This window comes from Vanacampus margaritifer, chromosome 19 (assembly GCF_051991255.1).
Source record: "Vanacampus margaritifer isolate UIUO_Vmar chromosome 19, RoL_Vmar_1.0, whole genome shotgun sequence".
In the NCBI taxonomy this organism is placed as follows: Eukaryota; Metazoa; Chordata; class Actinopteri; order Syngnathiformes; family Syngnathidae; genus Vanacampus; species Vanacampus margaritifer.
The window spans coordinates 17,808,861-17,831,171 of NC_135450.1; the positions used below are offsets into that span (position 1 = coordinate 17,808,861).

General features: G+C 50.2%; 2 protein-coding genes across 12 annotated transcripts; one reads left to right on the plus strand and one right to left on the minus strand.

Annotated features, from left to right (window-relative positions):
• The first annotated feature begins 997 nt into the window (after positions 1–997).
• Positions 998–16,626, plus strand: cdc42bpb (CDC42 binding protein kinase beta (DMPK-like)). Of its 6 annotated transcripts, none has more exons than XM_077553578.1 (37): positions 1,000–2,550; positions 3,991–4,082; positions 4,977–5,060; positions 5,128–5,223; positions 5,308–5,456; positions 5,971–6,064; positions 6,143–6,343; positions 7,562–7,807; positions 7,930–8,134; positions 8,489–8,596; positions 8,668–8,801; positions 8,888–9,130; positions 9,205–9,315; positions 9,404–9,648; positions 9,721–9,826; positions 9,910–10,034; positions 10,104–10,209; positions 10,293–10,441; positions 10,577–10,674; positions 10,771–10,850; positions 11,132–11,200; positions 11,268–11,339; positions 11,417–11,522; positions 11,605–11,741; positions 12,185–12,324; positions 12,400–12,481; positions 12,555–12,771; positions 12,922–12,984; positions 13,075–13,316; positions 13,427–13,781; positions 13,859–13,956; positions 14,014–14,098; positions 14,170–14,287; positions 14,372–14,489; positions 14,666–14,902; positions 15,828–15,930; positions 16,041–16,626. In XM_077553578.1, exons 1-37 carry the CDS (start codon positions 2,361–2,363, stop codon positions 16,157–16,159), a joined length of 5,223 nt encoding a protein of 1,740 aa, XP_077409704.1. In that variant the 5' UTR covers positions 1,000–2,360; the 3' UTR covers positions 16,160–16,626. The 6 variants fall into 6 exon arrangements, with proteins under 6 accessions (XP_077409702.1, XP_077409701.1, XP_077409704.1 ...); XM_077553577.1 differs by having other exon boundaries at positions 1,001–2,550; positions 10,290–10,441; XM_077553576.1 differs by having other exon boundaries at positions 998–2,550; positions 5,971–6,343.
• A 542-nt stretch (positions 16,627–17,168) lies between these two features.
• Positions 17,169–22,250, minus strand: vipas39 (VPS33B interacting protein, apical-basolateral polarity regulator, spe-39 homolog). 6 transcript variants are annotated; one of them, XM_077553603.1, is made up of 18 exons: positions 21,828–22,250; positions 21,129–21,231; positions 20,892–21,032; positions 20,785–20,820; positions 20,419–20,483; positions 20,287–20,343; positions 20,121–20,213; positions 20,016–20,049; positions 19,781–19,883; positions 19,404–19,431; positions 19,254–19,327; positions 19,085–19,160; positions 18,874–19,008; positions 18,218–18,259; positions 17,964–18,140; positions 17,779–17,868; positions 17,604–17,708; positions 17,448–17,539 (listed from the first exon to the last, which is right to left on the minus strand). In XM_077553603.1, the coding sequence occupies exons 1-18, from the start codon at positions 21,909–21,911 to the stop codon at positions 17,519–17,521; spliced, it is 1,464 nt and encodes a 487-aa protein (XP_077409729.1). In that variant the 5' UTR covers positions 21,912–22,250; the 3' UTR covers positions 17,448–17,518. The 6 variants fall into 6 exon arrangements, with proteins under 6 accessions (XP_077409731.1, XP_077409730.1, XP_077409726.1 ...); XM_077553602.1 differs by having other exon boundaries at positions 20,785–20,823; XM_077553600.1 differs by having other exon boundaries at positions 17,173–17,708; positions 20,785–20,823.
• Positions 22,251–22,311: the final 61 nt, after the last annotated feature.

Below are 22,311 nucleotides of genomic sequence, written 5' to 3' on the forward strand. Positions count from 1 at the left end.
TTAGCCAGCATCAGTCTGACCCCATTTCATTTTTGTCGCCATGACAACCAGCCAACAAGCTCGCACACTCAATCATACACAATCAAATGGCTTCCGAGCCAGGCTAGGCCCCGCCCCTTGGCGATCAAGTGATGCTGATTGGCTGTTAAGGAGGAAGGAAGGAAGCCGGACGCAACAACTAAGCAATCAAGAGACAAAGGGGGCGGGGATTAAAGCGAGGTGGGGGCGAGGAGGTAATTTGGGACAGAAAGGACCATGTGACTGTTACTATGACAACCAGCTGCTTGGTGATTGGTCGTTGCTGTCATGCTGTGAGTGTGTGTGTGTGTCACTGCCTAGTGGAGAAATGAAGCAATGAGATTTAGCATATTTATTGGCGAGATTGCATGTAAATGCAAAATGAATATGAAAATATTTTCTTTACAATAATGTGGCCACGCTTGTCCAAACACGACATTCTGGTGAATATTACGTTTGCAGAATATGAATGAATCAGCAAAATCCACCCGTTTTATCCATCTCAGGGGCGGCCATTTTGAAATGACATCACAGGGCTGAGGTAGCAGCCAATCACGAATCACCTGTTTTCTGGGTTTGGTCATGTGACATTCACTTTAAGCTCTTTAGACGAGTGGGGGAATGTATTATTATAAAGAAAATGTTGACCTGCCGTTTAATAGTTGAAAAGATTTTTTTTAAAAACGTGATATTTGGAGGTAAGTTTTTAAAAGTGTACTTCCATGCCCATGTGAACAATTGCTGGTGTGAGGCGGAATCGTCACATCTCCAAAAGAAAAGCCAAAAACAAATGACCAAAAAACAACAACAAAACAGCCTGTTTGTTGAGGCATTCATCGTCACACAGCCAGTTTGTGACACTTGAGACATTAAAAATGTTGATTGCATTCATTTCCATGCCGCATTGTATTGCTTTTGCCTGCATTTATAGCATACAAACCAGCCTGGCATATTGTTATAGTAGTCAAATAATATTGTATCACATTTTCTCATCAAAATAATCCTCACACATCAAATTACAATTTGTAATTGAGTGAAGAGCGTCCTTTCGCCGAGGAAAAATGCTGCACTCGAGGAAAGTGGGATTTATCCCACTCGGATTGTCTCAGTTCCGACCTCAAAGCATTCGAGGCAAATGTAAATACACGACATATGTTGACATGACACAGCGTGATTTGGAACGACTGCGTTAACCAGAACAACAATCAACTTATCAGACATGTTTGTTGTTCACATTTCCTCAAACACTGTGAGGGCGGAACTGAGACATTTCAAGTGTGATAAATCCGACTTCAAACCGTCCTCGAATGCAGCATAAAACTGCCATTTTGATTTGAGGCGTAAACTCTCGGAATTGTCCATTTCCTTATGTAATCTCTTCGCCTCCTTCCTTCCTTCCCTCTTCCCAGCATGCATTGCGAGCGGGGCCCTTTGTGATTGTTGTCTAACGCTGTTTGTTGTAAGGCGTCCGTTCAGGGGACGTCACCCCCGTGACGTAGGCTCCAGTTGCCCGCTGGCTGTGATGACGTCACGTTCCTGTCTCCTCCTGGCTCCCCGAGGGCCGATGACGTGACGTCACGTCTCCATGTCGTTTCCCACAGGGAAGGCGGAGCCTGTGATCCCGGCTCATCGCTGGGCAGCGGCATAGAGGGGACGACTTCCGGGAGTTTTCGCTTTGTATTTCAAAACAAAAGCGTAACGTGCATCGACGCAGGTCGTAGCTACAGATTTACATGCTTTACTTAAGATGATTGAAGATGACTATTTAACGGATAGTATGTAAGTGGTAGTCGTTACTCCGATAGAGCTAGTTATTTCCCGCGTGCAAAAAGAAAAAAAAAAGGAAAACTTTCCTTGCGAAAGCGGAAGTGGTAGTTAGTGCAGCTAACTTGCTGCGAGGGAGGCGACCTGGATTCTGGCGTCGCCGTCTTCCCGTCGAGAAGATCCGAAAAACGCTCCCTAATCGTCCCAGGTTGAGGCGCCAAGCGATTCGGTTCGGTCCGGTCGGTCGTTTGGTGGGTGCCGTTTCCGCCGGACGAGGTCCCGAGCTTGATAAGGCCGCCGGCGGCGAGCATGGAGCGCCGGCGCAGGCGAACGTGACGACGGGACATTCGGCTCGGGATTAAAGCCGATGTGGAGCAAAAGCTGACGTCTGCGACGTGCGACTGGCGGAACCGGGCTGACAGAACCGGACCCACACACACTCACACAAGACGAGCGAGCGAGCGAAGCGCTCGGGAATGTTTGCTGGGAGCTAACGAGCTAGCGGAGCTTAGCAGCGAACCTTGTTAGCCTTTGAGCCAGGCCAGGCCGGGCCGGGCCAGAACCGCCTGCGAGCGAGCATGTCGGAGGCCCAGAAGGCTCAGGCGGCCCCGGTCCGCCTCAAACGTCTGGAGGAGATGCTTGTGGAGCGCACGGTACCGGGCTGCCTGAGCGTCGAGACCCTGCTGGACCTCCTCGTCTGCGTGACCAGCGAGTGCTCCAACTGCCCGCTCAAGAGGGAGAAGCACGTCACGGACTTCCTCGACTGGGGTAAGAACCGAACCCAACCGAACCCAAGATGCACGCTTGGGAAGCAGCCGGGGCGCGGCCAGCTGACGAGCGAGCGTCTTTCGAACCTTGACGAGGCTCGTCAAAGAAGTCTTTGAAGCTTGCAATGAAATCCTCATGGGTTGATTGATCCCGTTCAAGATCATCAATAACAAAGCCACATGACCCAAAATTGAGTTCTGATCGATTCTAGGCTTGCCACGAACAATGATTCTAATCATCGACTAATCTGTCGATTTAGAATTGATGAATTGGATAACAAAAAAGAGAACAGACCACGAGAAAACATAAGTTGATGATTTGAGAAATTGGAAAAATGTTGATCATTGTTTTCCATTTAAAAAAAAAAAAATCTTGAGTTTATCAAACAGGACAGAAAATTGGCAGAAATTTCCGCTCAAGATGCGGAAATTTGAAGTCCTCGATTAGTTGCCACTCGATTGTTACAACAATGACTTTGTTTGTGTATGAACGTCTGACTTTGTCTGTTGATTACCGGACGATATATTGACATGTCGAATTGCAATGATTAATTGACAACTGTGTGAGGTGCGAATGTTTGGTGGTGCCGTAGGTGCACACTGGCAGCCACGCTTCCCGCCTCGGCCCTGGGGCAGCGGTGGCGACCACTTGCGTAGTTTGCCGTCACCCGAGTGTCAAAGTGTGAGTGCGTGAATTATGGCTGTGTCTCTATCGAATCGTTTTAGAATCGATTCATCTATTGATTATTCACTCGATTCATCGACTAATCGGATTCATTTGAATTTTGCATCGAAGTGTATTACAAAAGCATTTGTTTCCCTGATTACTGTTTATTAACCAGTGATTGGTGGTTATTTTGTACTTCGTATCCGTATAGTGCTTAAAAAAAAACTGGGGGATTGATGTTGCCGATTCAGTAAGTAAGTAAAAACAGATGTTTGCAAATGTCTTATTTGGATTCAGCACAGAAGATTAATCAGTCTTCTTTCATCAAGGACTACAGAAATGACTGTTGAAATGCTGAAATCAGAGGATTTTGACCATTTTGAATTAAAAATGTCTCCAAATGATTACTCGGTTATTAAAATAGTTGTTGATTCATTTGATAATCGATTACTTAAACGATGAATGAATAATGTATCCTGCTATAAAGCGTCTTTGAGTGTTCAGAAAAGCGCTATGCATTATTATTATTAAAATAATCAAGATTAATCGATTTATTAAAGTTATTTTTTAGTTGCAGCTCTAATAAAATGCTATTAATGATGTTGTGTTTTTGTATTTTTGAAGAAGGTGGATGGAAATGAAAATTAGTTTTTTCAAATCTGATTAATTGACAAAAAATGGAGATGAATCGATTATTAAAATAATTGCAATTTGCAGCCTTATGAAAATGCCACTAATCAATGACAATGTGTGTTTGTGTGTGTGCGCGTGCAGTGAAACCGTTCACGTCGACCATCAAAGAGCTGCGACTGCACCGAGACGACTTTGAGATGTTGAAGGTGATCGGACGCGGAGCTTTTGGCGAGGTAACCATTCCTCTTTGGGATCTTTTCTGTGCGTGCGCACGCACGCGCACACTTCCTGAGCCACAGCGAGCCTTTCCAGCGCATTTCCTGTTTGCGGCTGGCAGCTTCCCGTCTTTGACTTTTGTGGGCGGGGCCGAGCCCGACATTCCACAAACAAACAAACGCAGGCGGGAGCCGTCTGCCTTTGCCATCATAATGACGTTTGGCGTCTGTACTTTTTCGGCGCATACCTTTTGGGCGGGTGCGCCGCCACACCTTCTCGCGGCCTCGGGGCACCAACACACACACACACACGCGCGCACACACCCTCGCGAGGAGGGCGTGATGCATCGTGGGTAGACGCCTGCAGGAATGTTTTGATGAGCTTGTTGACCTGGTTGCTTCCCCAAAATGTCCGCTGACAAGCATTTTGATTTTCAATGAATAGTTTTGATTCCTTTACAGAACATTAAGTTGTCCAAATCCTCCCAAAAATCCGTAGTATTTACAATCGTCAATGTTTGGCAGAGCGGAAAAATAATCAACATATTAGATTCATTGATGAATTGAAAAATAATCGGCTTATTAACAATCACTGAAGTAATCGTCGGTTAACAGATTCACCAATGAATCGAAAAATAATCGACTTATCGACTGAAATCATGGTTCGCTGCAGTCCTTACGATATTGACGTGGTTCTAAGAAGGAGGACGTTGGAGTCAAGTGGAAGGATTTGATTGGTTTTGTTTTGATGCGCTGAAAATCCAATTGGATTCTTACTGCTGCCCTCACTTCTTCAACACGCCCTTTTGGTTTGGCCAGCCCCTTGAGAAAGCCCTTCTCCGATTGGCCGCTGCGACGGACGCGGCAGCCCGCGCGCCGATTGCTGACGTCGCGCTTTTGTTTGTGGCTCAGGTTGCCGTGGTGAAGATGAAGCAAACGGAGCGCGTTTACGCCATGAAGATCCTCAGCAAGTGGGAGATGTTGAAGCGGGCCGAGGTAACGGGGTCGCGGGGTCACGTGAGCGGCGCGTCCTCAGCGCTGGCTGATTTTGACGTGTGCGCAGACGGCGTGTTTCCGCGAGGAGCGAGACGTGCTGGTGCGAGGAGACAGCCAGTGGATCACCACGCTGCACTTCGCCTTCCAGGATGACAACTTCCTTGTGAGTCGCGCACCTTTCTTCTTCTTCTACTACCCTTTGACTTGTGCTGATTCCCCTTCATCTGGGCCACGCCCACCTCTGCAGTACCTAGTGATGGATTACTACGTGGGCGGAGACTTGCTGACGCTGCTCAGCAAGTTTGAGGACCGTCTGCCGGAGGACATGGCCAGGTTCTACGTGGCCGAGATGGTTCTGGCCGTGCACTCCATCCACCAGCAGCGCTACATCCACAGGTACGAGCGCCATACTGAACGGCGCGCGACCGCTCGGCAAAACCGTGGCGTGGCCCACTTTCGAGGGCGGCTTGGGAAAAACGGTCATCCAGAGTGGACTTCAAGGATTTGTTTATCGTTGACTCGAGACCCGAAACCATTCATCGAAAACTGTCCAATCATTACACAGGGATTTTATATACGTAGTTGACTCTGTCTGAAACGATTAATCGAGCACTCGCTAATCACCATGTGGGGGGCTTTTTATATAGTAGGCCTGAAACGATTAATCGAATGCTCCCTAAACACCATATGGGGATTTTGATATCGTTGACTCTAGACCTGAAACGATTTTTCTAATACTGTCCAATCACTACACAGGGATTTTATGTAGTCCTTTATAGTGAACTCTCGGGCTTAAACGATGCATCCGATACCTCCTAAAAAGTGATTGGAGAGAATTGGATGAATCGTTTCAGCAAGATGGGGATTCCATTAGAAAGCCGTCCATCATTTTTTTTATTTTTGCTTCCAGAGACATCAAACCCGACAACATCTTACTGGACGTCAATGGCCACATTCGTCTGGCTGACTTTGGATCTTGTCTGCGTATGCTGCAGGATGGCACGGTAACACGCACGCACGCACGCACGCACACACACACGTCGTGGCGAGAGGTGCGAGCGCACGCATCGTCTGTTGCGCAGGTGCAGTCGTCAGTGGCGGTGGGCACCCCGGACTACATTTCTCCCGAGATCCTGCAGGCCATGGAGGACGGGATGGGCCGCTACGGTCCCGAGTGCGACTGGTGGTCTCTGGGCGTGTGCGTGTACGAGATGCTGTACGGCGAGACGCCCTTCTACGCCGAGTCGCTGGTGGAAACTTACGGCAAGATCATGAACCACGAGGTCAGCAATCGGAGGCTTTGCGCCGTTCGCGTTTTGTCCTGCGCGCGTCCCCGGGCTCGCGTCCTCATTTCTTCCTCGTGTCCTCGTTTCTAAATTGGAAGCGGCCTCCATTTTGTTTCATCCGCTTGCACGACCCAATAAAAGACCAGGATCGAAAGTTGCGAAATCGTTCAGTTATGTTGTGGGTCAGAATGACCCACTTCATCGTTGAAGAACAAATGTTAGCTTTTCACGATCAAACAACAGACAATAAATAAAATAAAAAGTTTCATTTGGACATATTTGCAAAGAAAACACTTTTGAAAGAAAGAGCAAATAGCGGGTCAAATTGACCCGACAGTCTTTTTGCTTTGAAACGTGACATCAACAGAAGAAGTGGTGAAGTTTGATGTATGTGCAATGAAAACACTTAAGCTAGAAACAATGTTTATTGGGCTGCTTTTAATTTGGAATATTAAACAATCCGGGTCAAAGTGACCCATTTTAAGAGTGAAAGAGTAGAAATATTTTTAGCAAACGTCTTATCAACATACATTCAAAACGGTTCACATTGACATATTTTTCAAGTAAGTCTTTATCAGAATGCTTTTGGAATGTTAAACATGTCTCGGGTCAAATTGACCCATTTTAAAGTTGAAGAGACGAGTGGGTAGTTATTTGCTATGAAACTTGTCATCAATTAAGATGCTTCACTTTGATATTTTTTTTAAATGAAAACAGTTACTAGTGCTTATGGGTGTGATTTTGGAACCGTAAACAAAGCCCGGGTCAAATTGACCCATTTTAAAATAAAAATAAAATTTCTTGCTATGAAACCTACCATCAAATCAATTCTATGTTTCACCTTACATTTTTTTTTCAATAATATGTTTATCGGAATGCTTATGTAACATTAAACAGAGACCGGGTCAAATTGACCCATTTTAAAATTAAAGATACAAATGAGTTTTGTTTTTTTGCTATGAAATTTCTCATCTATTAAAGTGGTTCACATTGGCATATTTTCAATGAAATGTTCATCGGAATGCTTTTGTAACATAGCCCGGGTCAATTTGACCCAGTGGGACATTTTCAAGTTATAGAACTACAAATAGGAGCCCTTTGTGATGAAACTTGTAAATAATGGTTGATTTGAAATCTTTGAGACGATCCGTTTTGCTCTTAGAACGCAACCTGACGCTGCCGTGCAGTGAGATTGTGACCAGGTTTGTCCCGCAGGAGCGTTTCCAGTTCCCGTCCCACGTGGGGGACGTGTCGGACGCGGCCAAGGACCTGATCCAGCGGCTGCTGTGCTCCCGAGAGCAGCGTCTGGGCTCCAAAGGCATCTCGGACTTCAAGTCGCACCCGTTCTTCAGCGGCATCGACTGGGACAACATCCGCACGGCCGAGGCGCCGTACATCCCCGACGTGTCCTCGCCCACCGACACCTCCAACTTTGACGTGGACGACGACGTCCTCAAGACGGTGAGGCGTCCTCCGTCCATCACATTCCGATTCGCTAAAATGGGTCATGTTTACCACAGCGGTTGCTGAAGCCGATCTAGCTAACGATCTAACGCGGTCCCGCCGGTCGTGGCTGTCTTTAGGACATCAGCCCGCCCATGTCTCACAGCGGCTTCACCGGCCAGCACCTCCCCTTCGTGGGCTTCACCTACACCACCGACAGCTCCTTCTCGGACCGCGCCGCCGGCGCTCCGCGGGAGGCGGGCGCCGGCCGCGATGTGGAGGCCTTCGAGAGGAGGATCCGCAGTCTGGAGCAGGAGAAGCAGGAACTCAACCGCAGACTGCAAGGTGACTCGGCGCTCACCAGACTTTGTGACGGCGACCTGACGAGTGGCCGGCGTCTCAATTCGATTCTCAAAAAAAAAAAAAAAATGCGCAATGAGATGGCGACTGGTGACGAGTTGTGATTTACGATGGCCCGGAGTCCACCAGTTTCATGTTCCAAATACTAATTGCTTTGAATTTGAAAACTGTTTCCGTCACCAACGCCTAACATGAAACACTAATGTCACTAGTGGCAGAAAATGTCAACGCAAATGTACGACTCAATTATTTACACTCTTTGCTATTGCTGTCTTTTTAAGATCCGACATGAAAGCATTTGCTCTGAATTAATCGATGACATCGTCCAACCGCATTTAGAGTCCACACAGGCCTTACAGGCCCCGCCTTCAGGAGGAACGCTGAGTCGGGACAAAGAGATCAAGAAGCTGAACGAGGAGATCGAGCGTCTGAAGAAAAAGCTGGAAGGTGAGAAAAGGAGCGCTCGTCTTGGCGGGATGACGTCATCGCGGCTGACCACGCCCCTTCCGCTCTGCTAGACTCCGATAGGTTGGAGCACCAGCTGGAGGAGGCGGTCACTCTGCGGCAGGACTACGACAGCTCCGCCTCCAAGCTGAAGAACCTGGAGAGGCAGGTGAAGACCCTTAAACTGGAGAAGGATGACGTCCACAAGGTGAGCGCTGTCCAGCGAGTCCAGATTTATTTGGGAAGTGACGGGCATTGCTAAAAAAAAAAAATGTCTGTTGATCCTGTGAGCAGCAAATGGTGGAGGCCCTGGAGCGCCTGAGGACACAGTCCAAGGAACTGAAGGAGGCGCATTCCCAGAGACGATCGGCCCTGCAGGAGTTCTCGGAGCTGTCGGAAAAGACGGCCGAGCTGAGCTCCTCCAAGCAGCGTCTGTCTCGCCAGCTGCGGGACAAAGAGGAGGAGACGGACGCCCTCCTTCAGAAGATGGAGGTCATGCGACAGGACATCCGCAAGACCGAGAAGAACCGCAAAGAGGTGAGGGAGGAGCCTTTGCGCCGCTGGAGGGCCTGGATCGGGTCACGTGAATGTCTCGGTGCTTTTCGTCTCAGCTGGAGGCTCAGCTGGACCAAGTGACTGCAGAAGCGTCCAAGGAGAAGAAGCTGAAGGAGAACAGCGAAGTCTACGCCAAGCAGCTGGAGGACGAGCTCCAGTGCTTCAAGGTCAGAGGTCACAAAGTTACCAACACGGGTCAACGTCTTCAACCGGAAAAGGCGTCGCGTGAGGCAGTCACGGTGGTCCTGCTTTCAGTCTCAACAGGGACGAGGAGCGGCAACAGTGGGGGTGGAGTCTCAGCAGGAGCTGTCCCGCCTGAAGGCGGAGCTGGACAAGAAAGTTGTCTTCTACGAGGAGGAAATGCTGAGGAGGGACTCTGCGCACTCGTCCGAATTGAAGAAGATGAGGAAAGACCTGCGCGACTCTGAGACGTTGCAGCAGGCCGCCAACAAGGAGATCCTGCAGCTCAAGGACAAGCTGGACAAGGACAAGCGGCACAGGTGAGTCGGCTCAGACCGGCACGCGGTCTGCTGGACTCGCGGCGTTGACGCTCTGCCTCTTTTTTTGCGCAGACAAGCGGAAATGGACGAAGCGGTCAGCGTCCTGAAGGACAAACACGAGCGGGAGAAAAACCTCCTGATGGAAGAAAACCGAAAACTGCTGACGGAAAGTGACAAGGTCGGTGACTCGCCGAGTTTGGCTTTGCCTTCGCGTGCCGCTCCGGCGTGTTGCTAACCGCGTTCCTGAACGTCCTCCGCCAGTTGTGTTCATTTGTGGACAAGTTGACCGCTCAGAATCGCCAGCTGGAAGACGAGCTCCAGGACGCGTCCTCCAAGAAGGAGAGCGTGGCTCACTGGGAGGCGCAGATCGCCGAGATCATTCAGTGGTGAGTGGCCGGCAGCCGTCACCCGCCGATGACCACTGGGGGGCGCTCTCTCACCACGAGCGTGTTCAGGGTGAGCGACGAGAAAGACGCTCGCGGTTACCTGCAAGCGTTGGCCACCAAGATGACGGACGAGCTGGAGACGCTCCGCACCTCCAACCTGGGGAGCAGAACCGCGGTATGTGACGCACAAGAGCGCTCCGTAAGGGTCTTGGCTTCTATCGGGACTCACCCGTCCCTCGGATCCGACGTATCCAGCAGGACCCCCTGTGGAAGGTGCGCCGCAGTCAGAAGTTGGACATGTCGGCCCGCCTGGAGCTTCAGTCGGCCCTGGATGCCGAGATCCGAGCCAAGCAGATGGTCCACCAAGAACTGCGCAAGATCAAGGCCGCCAACGTAGCGCTGGAGAGGTCACCATTTGTTCTTCAGCCGTCGTCGTCATGTCGGATCGATGCCGGCTAACAGAAGCCGTCTCGCTCTTTGTCCCTTCTCCTCGGTCCCCTTTCCCGTGGTTTGGTTGTCGCCTGCGCGGTGCTCATGCGCAGTAAGCTGAAGGATTCGGAGGAGCGAAGCGGCGAGATGGCGTCCCAGATTGACAATCTGAAAAAGGAAATGGAGGACGGACGATCACGCTCGGACAAAGGTGAGAACACCTGGTGACTCCTCCTACTTGCTGGTAGCTAACATTAGCAGCGTAGCATAGTCTTGACCTACTTGGACCTTTTCACTTTGTGTGCAGCACTGAACCTTCCGGACTTCCAGGACTCCATCTTCGAATACTTCAACACGTCCCCGCTGGCGCCTGACCTGACCTTCAGAGTGAGTTTGTCTGTCCATTCGTTCGTCTGATCCTTCCAAACAGTGACTGGGAACAAGGTCACATGATGTCTCTCAGGTGTCAGACTATTTTTAGAACAGACCCAAGAACACAGTTACCGCATCTGTAGGTTACGCCCAGACTTTAATCCCGCCCCTCCTGTAAATAGTCGGGCAACTTTTTAGTAAACAAAGTTTGGAGATCGGTAGCTCGTCAAGGTGGTGCACTTGGTGAATGTCATCAAGGAAGTGAACTTCATGTCCTGGATGTGTTTGACCTGCAGACCTCCGACCTCGAGGGCACCCCCTTGAGATCCCAAAGTACGCCGCCCTCATCTGCCTCGGAGAACGAGGTAAGCCTCCCACGACGACCAAGAACGCCGAGATCTCCATCTTGACACCCGCTGTGTTTGTCTTTAGGACTTGAAGTCCTTGTCGTTCCCGATGAGCCCCTCGTCCACCTACCAAAGTCCCTCAATGAGCTCGCTGAAGGTACGTCGCCGGGAACCGAACAAGAAGGTCCGGGTGGGCCTGCTGTCTTGCGTCTCATTGGTGCGATGCCTTTGCAGCTCAAAGCTCACCAGCTCAGCATCAAGACCTTCTCCAGTCCCACGCAGTGCACCCACTGCACGTCCCTCATGGTGGGCCTCATGCGGCAGGGGTACGCCTGCGAAGGTACGTCAAAGTCCGCCGCCGCCGCCGCTCGGTCCGGCCGCCGCTCGCTCGCACGCTTGTGATGTCATTTCCGTCTCCGCAGTCTGCTCCTTCATCTGTCACGTGGCCTGCAAAGACTACGCCCCCCTGGTGTGCCCGATTCCGGCGGAGCAAGCAAAGAGACCGCAGGGCATCGACGTCCAAAGAGGCATCGGCACTGCCTATAAAGGATACGTCCGGGTACGAGCACACAAGACGCTCACGGGGGACTTTGCCACCTTACGCGCGACGCCTGGTGGCAGCTTCGAGGCAACCCGCATTGCCGGCGCTGCCCGAAAATCCGCAATATAGAGAGACCACATCAAACAGTTTTTGTAAGCTCCCAGGACACAAAAATTCACGGAGGTCCACTTCACACAACCAGAACAACGAGAAGAGACTCGTTTAAAAGGAAGCACGTTTTTGTACAGTTACAGAACCGGATCCGAACGAGCCCCATCACTGACGTGGGTTCACATCAATCGTAGATTCCCCACTTTGGGTTTAACGCTTTCACATCTGGCCCAGTGTGAGAACTTGGCAAGACTTTCAGTTTGCGGTTTTGCTTTGCTGATGATGCCGCGTTCATGATGCTGCGTTCACGTCTTCTTCACGTCTTCTTCACGTCTTTCTCGTCCCATCAGATTCCGAAGCCCAGCGGCGTGAAGAAAGGCTGGCAGCGAGCTTTCGCCGTGGTCTCGGACTGTAAGCTTTTTCTTTACGACGTCCCAGAGGGGAAGACCACGCAGCCCGGCGTGGTGGCCAGTCTGGTTCTGGATCTCAGGTAAAACCCGCACCAACATCGCAGCCGTGCAAACGACCGCCGGTTTGTCCGCGGCACGTAAACGTTTCCTCGCAGGGACGAAGAGTTTTCCGTCAGCTCCGTGTTGGCGTCGGATGTCATCCACGCCTCCAGGAAGGACGTCCCGTGCATCTTCCGGGTAGGACGGCCCGTCCCCGTCCCCATCTCGCAGCGGAAGCCCGCCATGACGCCGATGTGGCGCTTGTGTCCAGGTGACGTCGTCGCAGCTGAGCTCGCTGCTGTGCTGCGTGTCGCTGCTGGTTCTGGCCGAGAGCGAGGCGGAGAAGAGGAAGTGGGTCCGCATCCTGGAGGGTCTGCAGAGCATCGTGGCCAAGAACGCGCTGAAGAATCAGCAAGTCCACATCCTGCATGAGGCCTACGACGCCTCGCTGCCCATCATCAAGTCCACGCTCTCCGGAGCCGTGCTGGGTCCGGACGCTTCTTCTTCGACACATTTGCATTCTTTAGCGCTTTTTCTTCTTCTCCTTTTTCTTTCTTCTTCTTTTCCTGAAATACTCGTACCTTGAGGTGGGAGCTTATTTAGGGAATGAAGTCAAGGTCGCGTGTTTGCTTTTGCAGACCGGGAGCGTATTGCCCTGGGAACCGAGGACGGACTGTTTGTGGTGGAGGTCATCCGAGACGGTGAGTTGGCGCTCGATCAGGTGTATCCCGCCGGGACGTATCCCACTCGGACGTCCCCCTGCTGACAGATTTGCCGGCTTTGTCTTGAAGTGATCGTGCGTGCGGCGGACAGCAGGAAAGTTCACCAGATTGAGCTCATCCCCAAGGAGAAGATGCTGGCGCTGGTGTGCGGGCGGAACCGCACGGTGCATCTTCACCCGTGGGGGCTGCTGGACGGCAGCGAGGCCACCTTTGACATCAAGCTGACGGAAACCAAAGGATGCCAAGCCCTGACGGCCGGCCTGCTGCGGCCCGGCGGGCCCGCCTGCCTGATCGCCGCCGTCAAACGTCAGGTCAGCCGCTCGGGGCGGCGCCGCGCTCCTCGTCCTCTCGGTCTTCCGTCCTCTCGGTCTTCCGTCCTCTCTGTCTCCGCCTTCTGACCGCCGGCTGGTCTCCCTCGCAGGTCCTGTGTTTCGAGGTCACCCGAGCCAAACCGCACTACAGACGTCTGTGGGAGGTGCAAGCCCCGGGGACGGTGCAGTGGCTGGGGATGGTCCGCGAGCGCCTGTGCATGGGTTACCCGTCGGGCTTCGCGCTGCTGGCGCTCCAGGGCGACTCGTCGCCCGTCAGCCTGGTGAGCCCGGCCGACCCCTCGCTGGCCTTCCTGGCCCAGCAGCCGCTGGACGCCCTGCACGCGCTGGAGGTGGGATCGGCCGAGGTGCTGCTGTGCTTCAGCCAGCTGGGCGTCTTCGTGGACGGGCAGGGACGCCGCTCGCGGACGCAGGAGCTGATGTGGCCCGCCACGCCGCTGGCGTGCAGTACGTCTGCTTGCCCACAACCCACATTGTACAAAACCCCCCCCACGTTATCCCCTAACGAGCACATTTGGCCGTAGGTTCCAACTCCTCCCACCTGACGGTCTACAGCGAGTACGGCGTGGACGTCTTCGACATCCACACGGCCGAGTGGGTGCAGACCATCTCCTTCTGCAAGGTAACGTCGCCGCGCCCCCGAAGCGCCGCCGCACGTGACCCGCGTGTCCCTCCTCAGATCCGACCGCTGAATGTGGAAGGGACCCTCAACCTGCTCACCTCAGAAGCCCCTCGCCTCATTTACTTCAGCAACGCGTCGTCGGGTGAGGCCGGATGCCGTGACTCTCGTAGGCCACGCCCCTTTTGACCCCGGTTTATCTCCCGCCGTCCTCAGAGGGAGACCTGACCATCCCGGAGATGTCCGAGCACAGCAGGAAGTTGATGGTTCGCACTCGGAGTAAGAGGAAGTTCCTCTTCAAAGTTCCCGAGGAAGAACGAGTTCTGCAGCGCAGGTCAAGCGCAGTCGCCCCCACCCTGACTCCGCCCCTGCCGTGACCCTCATCCGGATTCCTCAAGGTTTCGTGTCGCCCCTTTAGGGAGATGCTCCGAGATCCTGAACTGAGGTCCAGGATGATCTCCAATCCCACCAACTTCAACCACGTGGCTCACATGGGACCAGGAGACGGCATGCAAGTCCTTATGGACCTCCCCCTGGTAAGAGCCCCTCCTCCCTGTCTGCATGTCCTCCTCGTCCTCCTCGTCCTCCTCCCGCCTGCATGCGGTCGTCCTCCTCCTCCACCTCACCTGCATGCGGTCCTCCTTCCCGTTCCTCGGACTGACTGGTGGTCTCTTGTCGTCCTCCGCTGCTCCTGTCCTTCCCTGACTTCCAGGTCGGTGATGTGCCTCCCCCCTCCCCCTCCCCGTCCCCGTCCCCCTCCCCCTCCTCGTCCACCTCCCGTCACACCCTCATCTCCTCGCCCTCCAACTTTGAACACGTGTATCACATGACGTCGTCGTCGGCCGGCGTCTTCTTGCTGAAAGACTCGGCCTCGTCCTCCTCCCAGCAGAGCCTCCTGCAGCCTTCCTCCTCCTCCTCTTCCTCTCCCTCCATCTGCTCTCTGGGAAGGGTAATAATGACCCCACCCCCAAACATATGCACACACAATTAATCAATCAACAACTAATCGATTATCAAGGTCATCGACAACACATTCACTGCCGTAGACGTCAAAGATGGATTTTTACTGGGCTGGCCGTGAATGAGTTCATGTTCGAGTCATCGTTTCGGGAACTTCAAATTGTCCAAATGCTCTGAATTGTTTAGTTGTTTTTTAAATCACAAAATAATGCCCGACAATGAACTCATTTTTGCTGCCGTTCTATTTCAAATATTAGCATGGTCCCAAAAACGTCTTTTTTGTCTTCTCAACTGCAGAGAACGGTTGGAGTAATGGTAGTTATTACTAAAACGGCCAGAAGGTGGCAGCAGAGTATGAGAAATCAACCAGGGCCATGTTGCAAAAAGCTCTTTCGCCCACTGTTTTCAACAGATTTGTAAATAACAATAAAACTTCGCCATATTCTAATGCTAATTGCTGCAAAGCTGAAACAGATCAAAGTATACTTTTTTCTTCCCGAGGAAAGAAGAGGCTCGAACCTTTCTTTTAGCAATCGAACACAATAGTCTGTGGGCCTGGCAAAATCAGTCCAAATCCAGTCAAACAGCCGGGAGCGAAGGGGGTTGCTTCAGTCAAAATGGCTGCTTAATCGATGGAATAACGATCAGAGAATCGATTTAAAAAAAGATTCGACGGGACTAATGGCGACCTCAAGTGGACAAAAATCACGACTGCACTTCACGTGGGTTTATGTTGGTATTAACTGCATGAAGCTTGAAAATGTCAAATAATTGATATTGTTTACTTATTGGTGGGTGCTGTCTATGCATGACCTTTTTCCAAAATGGTGGCTCATGTCGGTCATATCGTATGTACGCATACTGTGTTGTCGTCCGGTCATTTGACCTGCGCGTGCGCGTGTGCGTGTGTGCAGGGCGTGTTGTCGTCCTCTCAAGAGGATGCGGTCAAAGACAAGCCCCGCCCACTGTCGAGCATCTCCCGAAGGAGTAAAACACACATGACGCGCACGGCCTCAGGTAAGCTTCACTTTAGCCTCGCTAACATTTGCCTCCGAGCGGCTAGCAAGATGAGAACGTAGCCTGCTAGCTTGGCTGTGATTGGTCTCGTCTTTTTTTTTTTGGGGTAGACTTTGGGAGAGGAGCTTCACCCGTCAGCACTCAGGAGGCGGAGCCGGACTCGGAGCGAGAGGTGACGCCGACCGTGGAGTCGTGTATCGATTTGTCTTCGGACACCTCCGCTGATTGATTGATTGATTTTTGCAGCCGAGCTCTCACTGCGTGCGCGCACACACGCAAACACTAAACGCACGCAGGCACGAGGCCCGTCGGGTGCTTTTGCATTTTAATCCCCTTTTATTGTGGCGGTGTGAGTGAGCTTCCTGCTTTTATCGGAGTTTTAAGTCTTTTGTTGCTAGGAAACACGGCGACCTCTTTTGACCTTTGACTCGAGGCCGTCAATCACTAATTTGTACTCATGAAATCATTTCCTGTTTGACTTTGGCGCGAACAAAGAAAACAAACGACAGAAAGAAAAACACTGTATCCAAGTTGCACATTGTTGTCATTTATCCTCTTGCACCGGGTCCCGCCCCTTAACCTTTGACCTCTCAGGTCAGGCAAACACTACTGTTGAATTTTTTCTTCCCAGAATCACCAGAAAAAAAACGACTTTGTAATGATGACAAACAATAAAAGAATCTACTGATAGTGTAAGCTGTTTGATTGACAGGTCCAACTTTTACGCTGCCTTGACCCGCGAACCAATCAGATGCCGGATTCTTAACTAGGATTGGTTTGATTATGTCAGCCGATAATGAGCTTTTTTTTTTTTTTAAACAATCAGAATTTCAGAGGTGGCAAATCCAGGTCCAGAAAGTGAAAACTGTCACAGTTAACTTTAGCCCCAGTTGCTAGCTATAGCGAGCTCCTCGGGTGTTTGTTTACCTGCTAGGGAGCTAGCTAGCTAGCTAGCACCTGGGGCTAAAGTTCAGGGTTTTTACTTTCTGGGCCTGGATTTGCCACCTCTGCAGAATTGGCAATGTATTCTTTCTTATGAAATGGTTTCCTGCAAAAATGATGTCCTTGCGCCATTTGTCCACAAGAGGGCGCTCTGACTCCATTCAATCTAATAAGCAGCGTTCTGACATCATTTTACAACTTTATTGGTCCAACAAGGAAAGTATTGTAACCATTAAAAAAACAACATTTTTTTAATATTAGAGTCAGTCTCCCAAAATGTAATCGAATGTGTTGGACCTTATTTTTAATCCTCACGTCTTTGCTGGGTTACCAACTACACCAACTAGCGCTCAGTCTGCCTGGAAACAGCTGAGCCAATCAAAGTTGACGTCCAGCCACTAAACACCTGATGGTAGGCAAACTTTGATTTTGAATTCATTGAATTTGAATGATCCACCTGCTCATTGTCTTGAGGGCGGGGGCGGAGTTACTTGCTGGACGCGTTGCTAGGGAAACGAGCTTTCACATTTGACAGCAAAGTTTCTGGAATGTGGCGGAGGAACATCAAAGACAAGTTTACAAATGTTCATTTTATTATTTGAAGTACGTTGAGATATGAAAATGTTGACGGCATGAAAGTTGGCCATCAATTTTTCCACCGGATTTGCTGAAAGAAGAAGAAAAATTGAAAAGCTGCCACGGGATGAAGATGAACTCCTCGTCTTCCTCACCGAATTGCTGAGCAGCTCGTCGATCTTCCTCTCCGCCGCCGAACCCGCCTCCACCTTCTCTCGGTATCCTTGCAGCAGTCGCCGGTCTTTTAGGTCTCGGTACGTCTGATTGGAGGAGAGAGAGGGGTCACGTGAGGTCGCCACACATCAAACGGACTGACGTGAAAGCTCTCACGTTGATGACGAGGTCGTGACATTTGTGTTTGTGGGCCAGCGCCATCTTGGCCTCGCCGTCGTCCACCAGGCTCACGTAATCTTGCAGCACCTGCCGGTCGACGGGCAAATCCAAAAATGCAAAATCTGCGTCAGAAAGACCGAAATGGAAGGAGTCCCGTTGGCCGGCAACGGGAAGTTACTCACCTGCACGGGGGCGGAGTTTCTCTGCAGGATGTCGACGACCTTTTGGAAGGCGAGCGGCGATTTCTTCCTGGTGAAGCCCAACCAGCTGCGACTGGTGAAGAGCGCGTCCACGTCGCTCCACGACTTCTGCTTGGCCCGCGCGCTCAGCGCCGTCACGAAGAACTGCTTCTCCGATATCTGCGACACGCGCGGCCGTCAATCAGAGCGCGGGAACCCCCCCCCCCGACGCGTCCATCCGAGGGGACGGCGCTCACCTTGAAGCTCTGCCGGACGTTCAACGGGCTGCTGAAGTTCCCCTGTGGACAAAATGTCATCTCAGTACTTTTCTCGGGACTTTCAACACATTCGCTGCCACAGACGGCGAGCGACGTCAAAGGTTGATTTTCAGCCTGACACGTAACTGGTCGACTGCGGAGGACCAAAACTGCCTACATTCAAAAAGAAATAGATAGTCATAAATAAAAAATCTAATAATAAAAAAATCCATACAAAAAAAAAACGAGATTCAAAAAATTCAAATAGATATAAAAAAATAAATAGAAGTAAAAATTAAAAACGGATATTAAAAAAATTAAGAAATTAAATACAAAAAATATAGTTGGAAATAAAAACTATATAAATGAATGAATTAACAAAAGCAAAAAATAAATACAAAATAAAATTCAAAAAATAAAAATAAATGTAGAAATAAATACAAAAATAAATGTAGAAATAGAATTAAACAATCAATAAAAACACTCCGCTCTCCCATTGATATCATGCTGCAGACGCGCTGTCATACACCCGCCCCATTTCTATTTATTTTTTTCAATTATATTTTTTTACTTTAATTTATTTATGTTTTTATTTGTAATGTATTCAGTTGTGTTCCGCCATCGTCTCGCCCTCGTCCGGACGGGCGCGAGCTGACCTCAGGTTGTCCGTAGTGGTAGAAGCAGCAGTAGTACAAGGTGGTGACGAGCGGCATGTGGAGGACGGAAGCCCTGCGCGGGAACCTGTGGAAGATCTCCACCTTCCCGCCTTGCTCGGCCTGCCGGTCCGTCGACTGGCGAGCCAGCGCAAGTCCAATCAGTACGGCGACCCATCATCAGATTGAGAAAAGTCCAAAATGGCGGTCAAACCTCGATGACCATCTGCCGCTCCAGCAGAGACACCTGGTCCTGGACCTGGACCTGGTCTTCGGGAGAAAACTGAAGACTAGAAGAAGAAAAAAAAAAATCTCATTTTCAATCCAAGATGAACTTCCTGCCAGTTTTGTGAGAAGCCCGCCCACCGCAAGCTGTCAATCACCTGAGGCAGCTCTTGAGGAAGTCCCGCCTCTTTTTTTCATCCGAGATGCTCAGGTGCTGTTTGTACTGAAGCAGCTGTTGCCGTGGAGACAAAAGCACACAAGGTGAGTACCTGTAACAGTTGTTGATTGGCGCGTTTGATCAAGTTTACCGCAGCGTCCTCCGTACGTCCGAGAGTTCTGAGGAAGGGAGAAAAAAAAAAAAAGTTGTCCGTTAAGATACTGACTGGATGCTATTAATGCTAACCTGAATATTTTAGCTAGCTTTGTAACAATTCTTGGAAAAAGGCCTCAAGCGATTGTTTTTTTCTTCCTTAATTCCAACTGAAGTTGACTTGAAAATGACGGTAAACAAAAAGAGAATGACAACAAGCCCCTTTACTGAAATCTGCTAGCTTAATGCTAAGACAGGCTAACAAATAGCATCTTATGTGGCGCTTTTAAATCGGTAACGGATCTGTAAGCGCAAATTGCTGAAATGTCGCCACTCGGTCCCGCATAGGTGGCGGACGTGATGTTAAGCGATCACCTGTAGACGTCCATGAGCAGGACGTCCTCGCGGCTTTCGCTCAAGTAGTTGATGAAATGTCTCAGCGCCGTCTGCCGCGACGCCAGCTCGCCAAACAAAACCTCTGACACGCGCACACACACAAAATCCATCACTTTTGCCGATTCAAAACAAACATCTCAAATATCCGCAATTCTTAATCCTCATTTCTGGTCTCCGCAACTTTTCTTGCTCTCTGGAATGTGTTTTGACTCACCTTTGCTCAAACTTTTCTTCAGATAAATTAAAACCTGCAAAGCAAAGTTTGCCGTTAATCAAGTTCCGCGATGGCACAAACTTTTGAAAATGCGCCGATCGTTACAGCCGTGATGACGTTCCCATCGTGAGTTCCGACGGACGAATCCAGAAGGCGCATTTTGTCCTGCAGGCATCGGAAGCGCTCCAGGGACGCCGCCTGACACACAAACACACACAATGAGGATACACACACACACACACGCACACAAGACACACACATGCACACACACTTTTCCTTGCTGCATCCTGTTGACGGCTTCTTGCGGCGACCAGTCGCCAACCAGATCCTGACGGCAAACGACATCGTCACGAGCGCGATCGACAAGCTCGTTAGATCGAGCCGTGATTGGACGGTGGCGTACCTGCTTTTCACTTTTGGGTTTTTGGATTTCCGGAGCCACGATTCTGCCTGACGGATCGCATAAAGCTTAAAAAAAAACACGATTGTTCAACCTTAAGCTTTTCCTAAATTTGACTTTACTCTAATATTGGACGTTCTACGCAGAGGATAAAGAATACATGACAGAGTGGAAGCATAGATGCTAATTAACATTAAGCTAGCCAGGCCAGGTCTGTTTGGATCAATCTGCTAAAGTGCTGCTTGAGGTAACTGGCACTATAAAGCGCTCGTATCTCAAGTCTGCGCTCACAATTCAAAACATAGTAAAATAATAAATGAATTTGATCATCAATTTGTTCTTGCACGTCTAATCACGTGTGCGACTCACCGTCAGGAAACGTTGCAACATTTGCGCTTTTTCTTCCTGCTGACAAGACGGACAAAGAGTCAGTCACGCGCAATCACGCAACCTTCTGACCTTTGCACCCGTCTGACCTTTAAAGAGCAAGCTGAGCGAGTAGCCCGAGTTGACCTTGACCAGGTTGGGGGCGTCCGTGTGGATCCGGGCTGGGAAGGAGGCATCGCCGTCCACCCTGCGATCGGACGCCGCCGTCTCTCGGACGGACCACGAGATGCCTGAGGAGGACGGACGGACGAATGGACGGACGGACGTGAGGAAGGGTGTGAGTCACCACGGACGACAAGAAAAGAAGGAAGGCCCCGGGTTCTCACTTCCGACGGGCTCGCCGCTCCAGCTGACCTTCTCCACCTCGTCTGGCTCGTCTTCGTCCAGCAGCTGCGGGAGGTTCTTCACCGCCGCTTTGGATTCTTTCAACTGCAGGTGACAAAAGTTGGAAACTTTCGATTCTTTCACGCCAAACGGATGCTGACCACATCTTTTATTTTGTTTGGACGGCAAGATACGATTAGATTTGCCTGAACTTCAAAATCGCATTATAAATGAATGGAAATGACATCTTATGCTGCATTCGAGGAAGGTTTGAAATCAAATCGATCCCACTCAAAGTGTCCCAGTTTCCGCCCTCAAAGCGTTTGAGGAAAATGTAAACAAAGATGGCTGACTAACGCACTCATTCCAAAACAGGTCGTGTCAGGTGAATATATGTCTTGTATTTACATTTGGTCGGAACTGACACAATCCGAGTGGGATCATTCCGATTTCCCACTGTCCACGAATGCAGCATGTATCCTCGGTGAAAGGACGCTCTCCACTCATTGAAAAGCATTGGACTTTGGATCGCTGAGGATTATTTTTGATTTGATAAACAAAGCATGTGCATTGTGTTGCATTGCGGAAATATCCGAAATGCCCGGATGTTGGGAATTTACGTGAGTGATTGTGTCCGCTGTGAATATTTATATATTTAACACATGATAAGAGGCAACGATGATTAAATTGAACAGGTTCACCTCGTCGTCTTCATCGTCGAAGGTGAAAGCTTTAAACTTGGACGTGTTCCAGTAGTCTTCCTCATCTGTTCGACTCTTCATCATTTCTGGCCAAAGAAAAACAAACCAGCAAGCTAACTGGTTAGCACGCTAGCAAGCGTCGCGTTTGCTTTCACGTCCGCACAAATCCCGACTTCAGGACAGGAAGTGGCAAACGTTGCGTTCTATGACAACTTGACGGGGACCTCAAAAGGTGTTTTGGGGAGCAAAAAAAAAGAAGTGGGCAGCAGCTGCGTTTCCGGTGTGAGGAGGTTGCGGCCGCACGCGGAGGCTGCCGGGAAATGTAGTCATTCACGTTCACGTAACTAAGAAACGCACTCACCGTCAGGCTCCTTTCAAAATAAGAGTCTAAACTTTCACTATTTCAGTACACACGAGAGCAGATATTTTCTTTAAATAAAACATAAACAAATCAAACGTTTATCAAAATTCTAGCGAATATGTT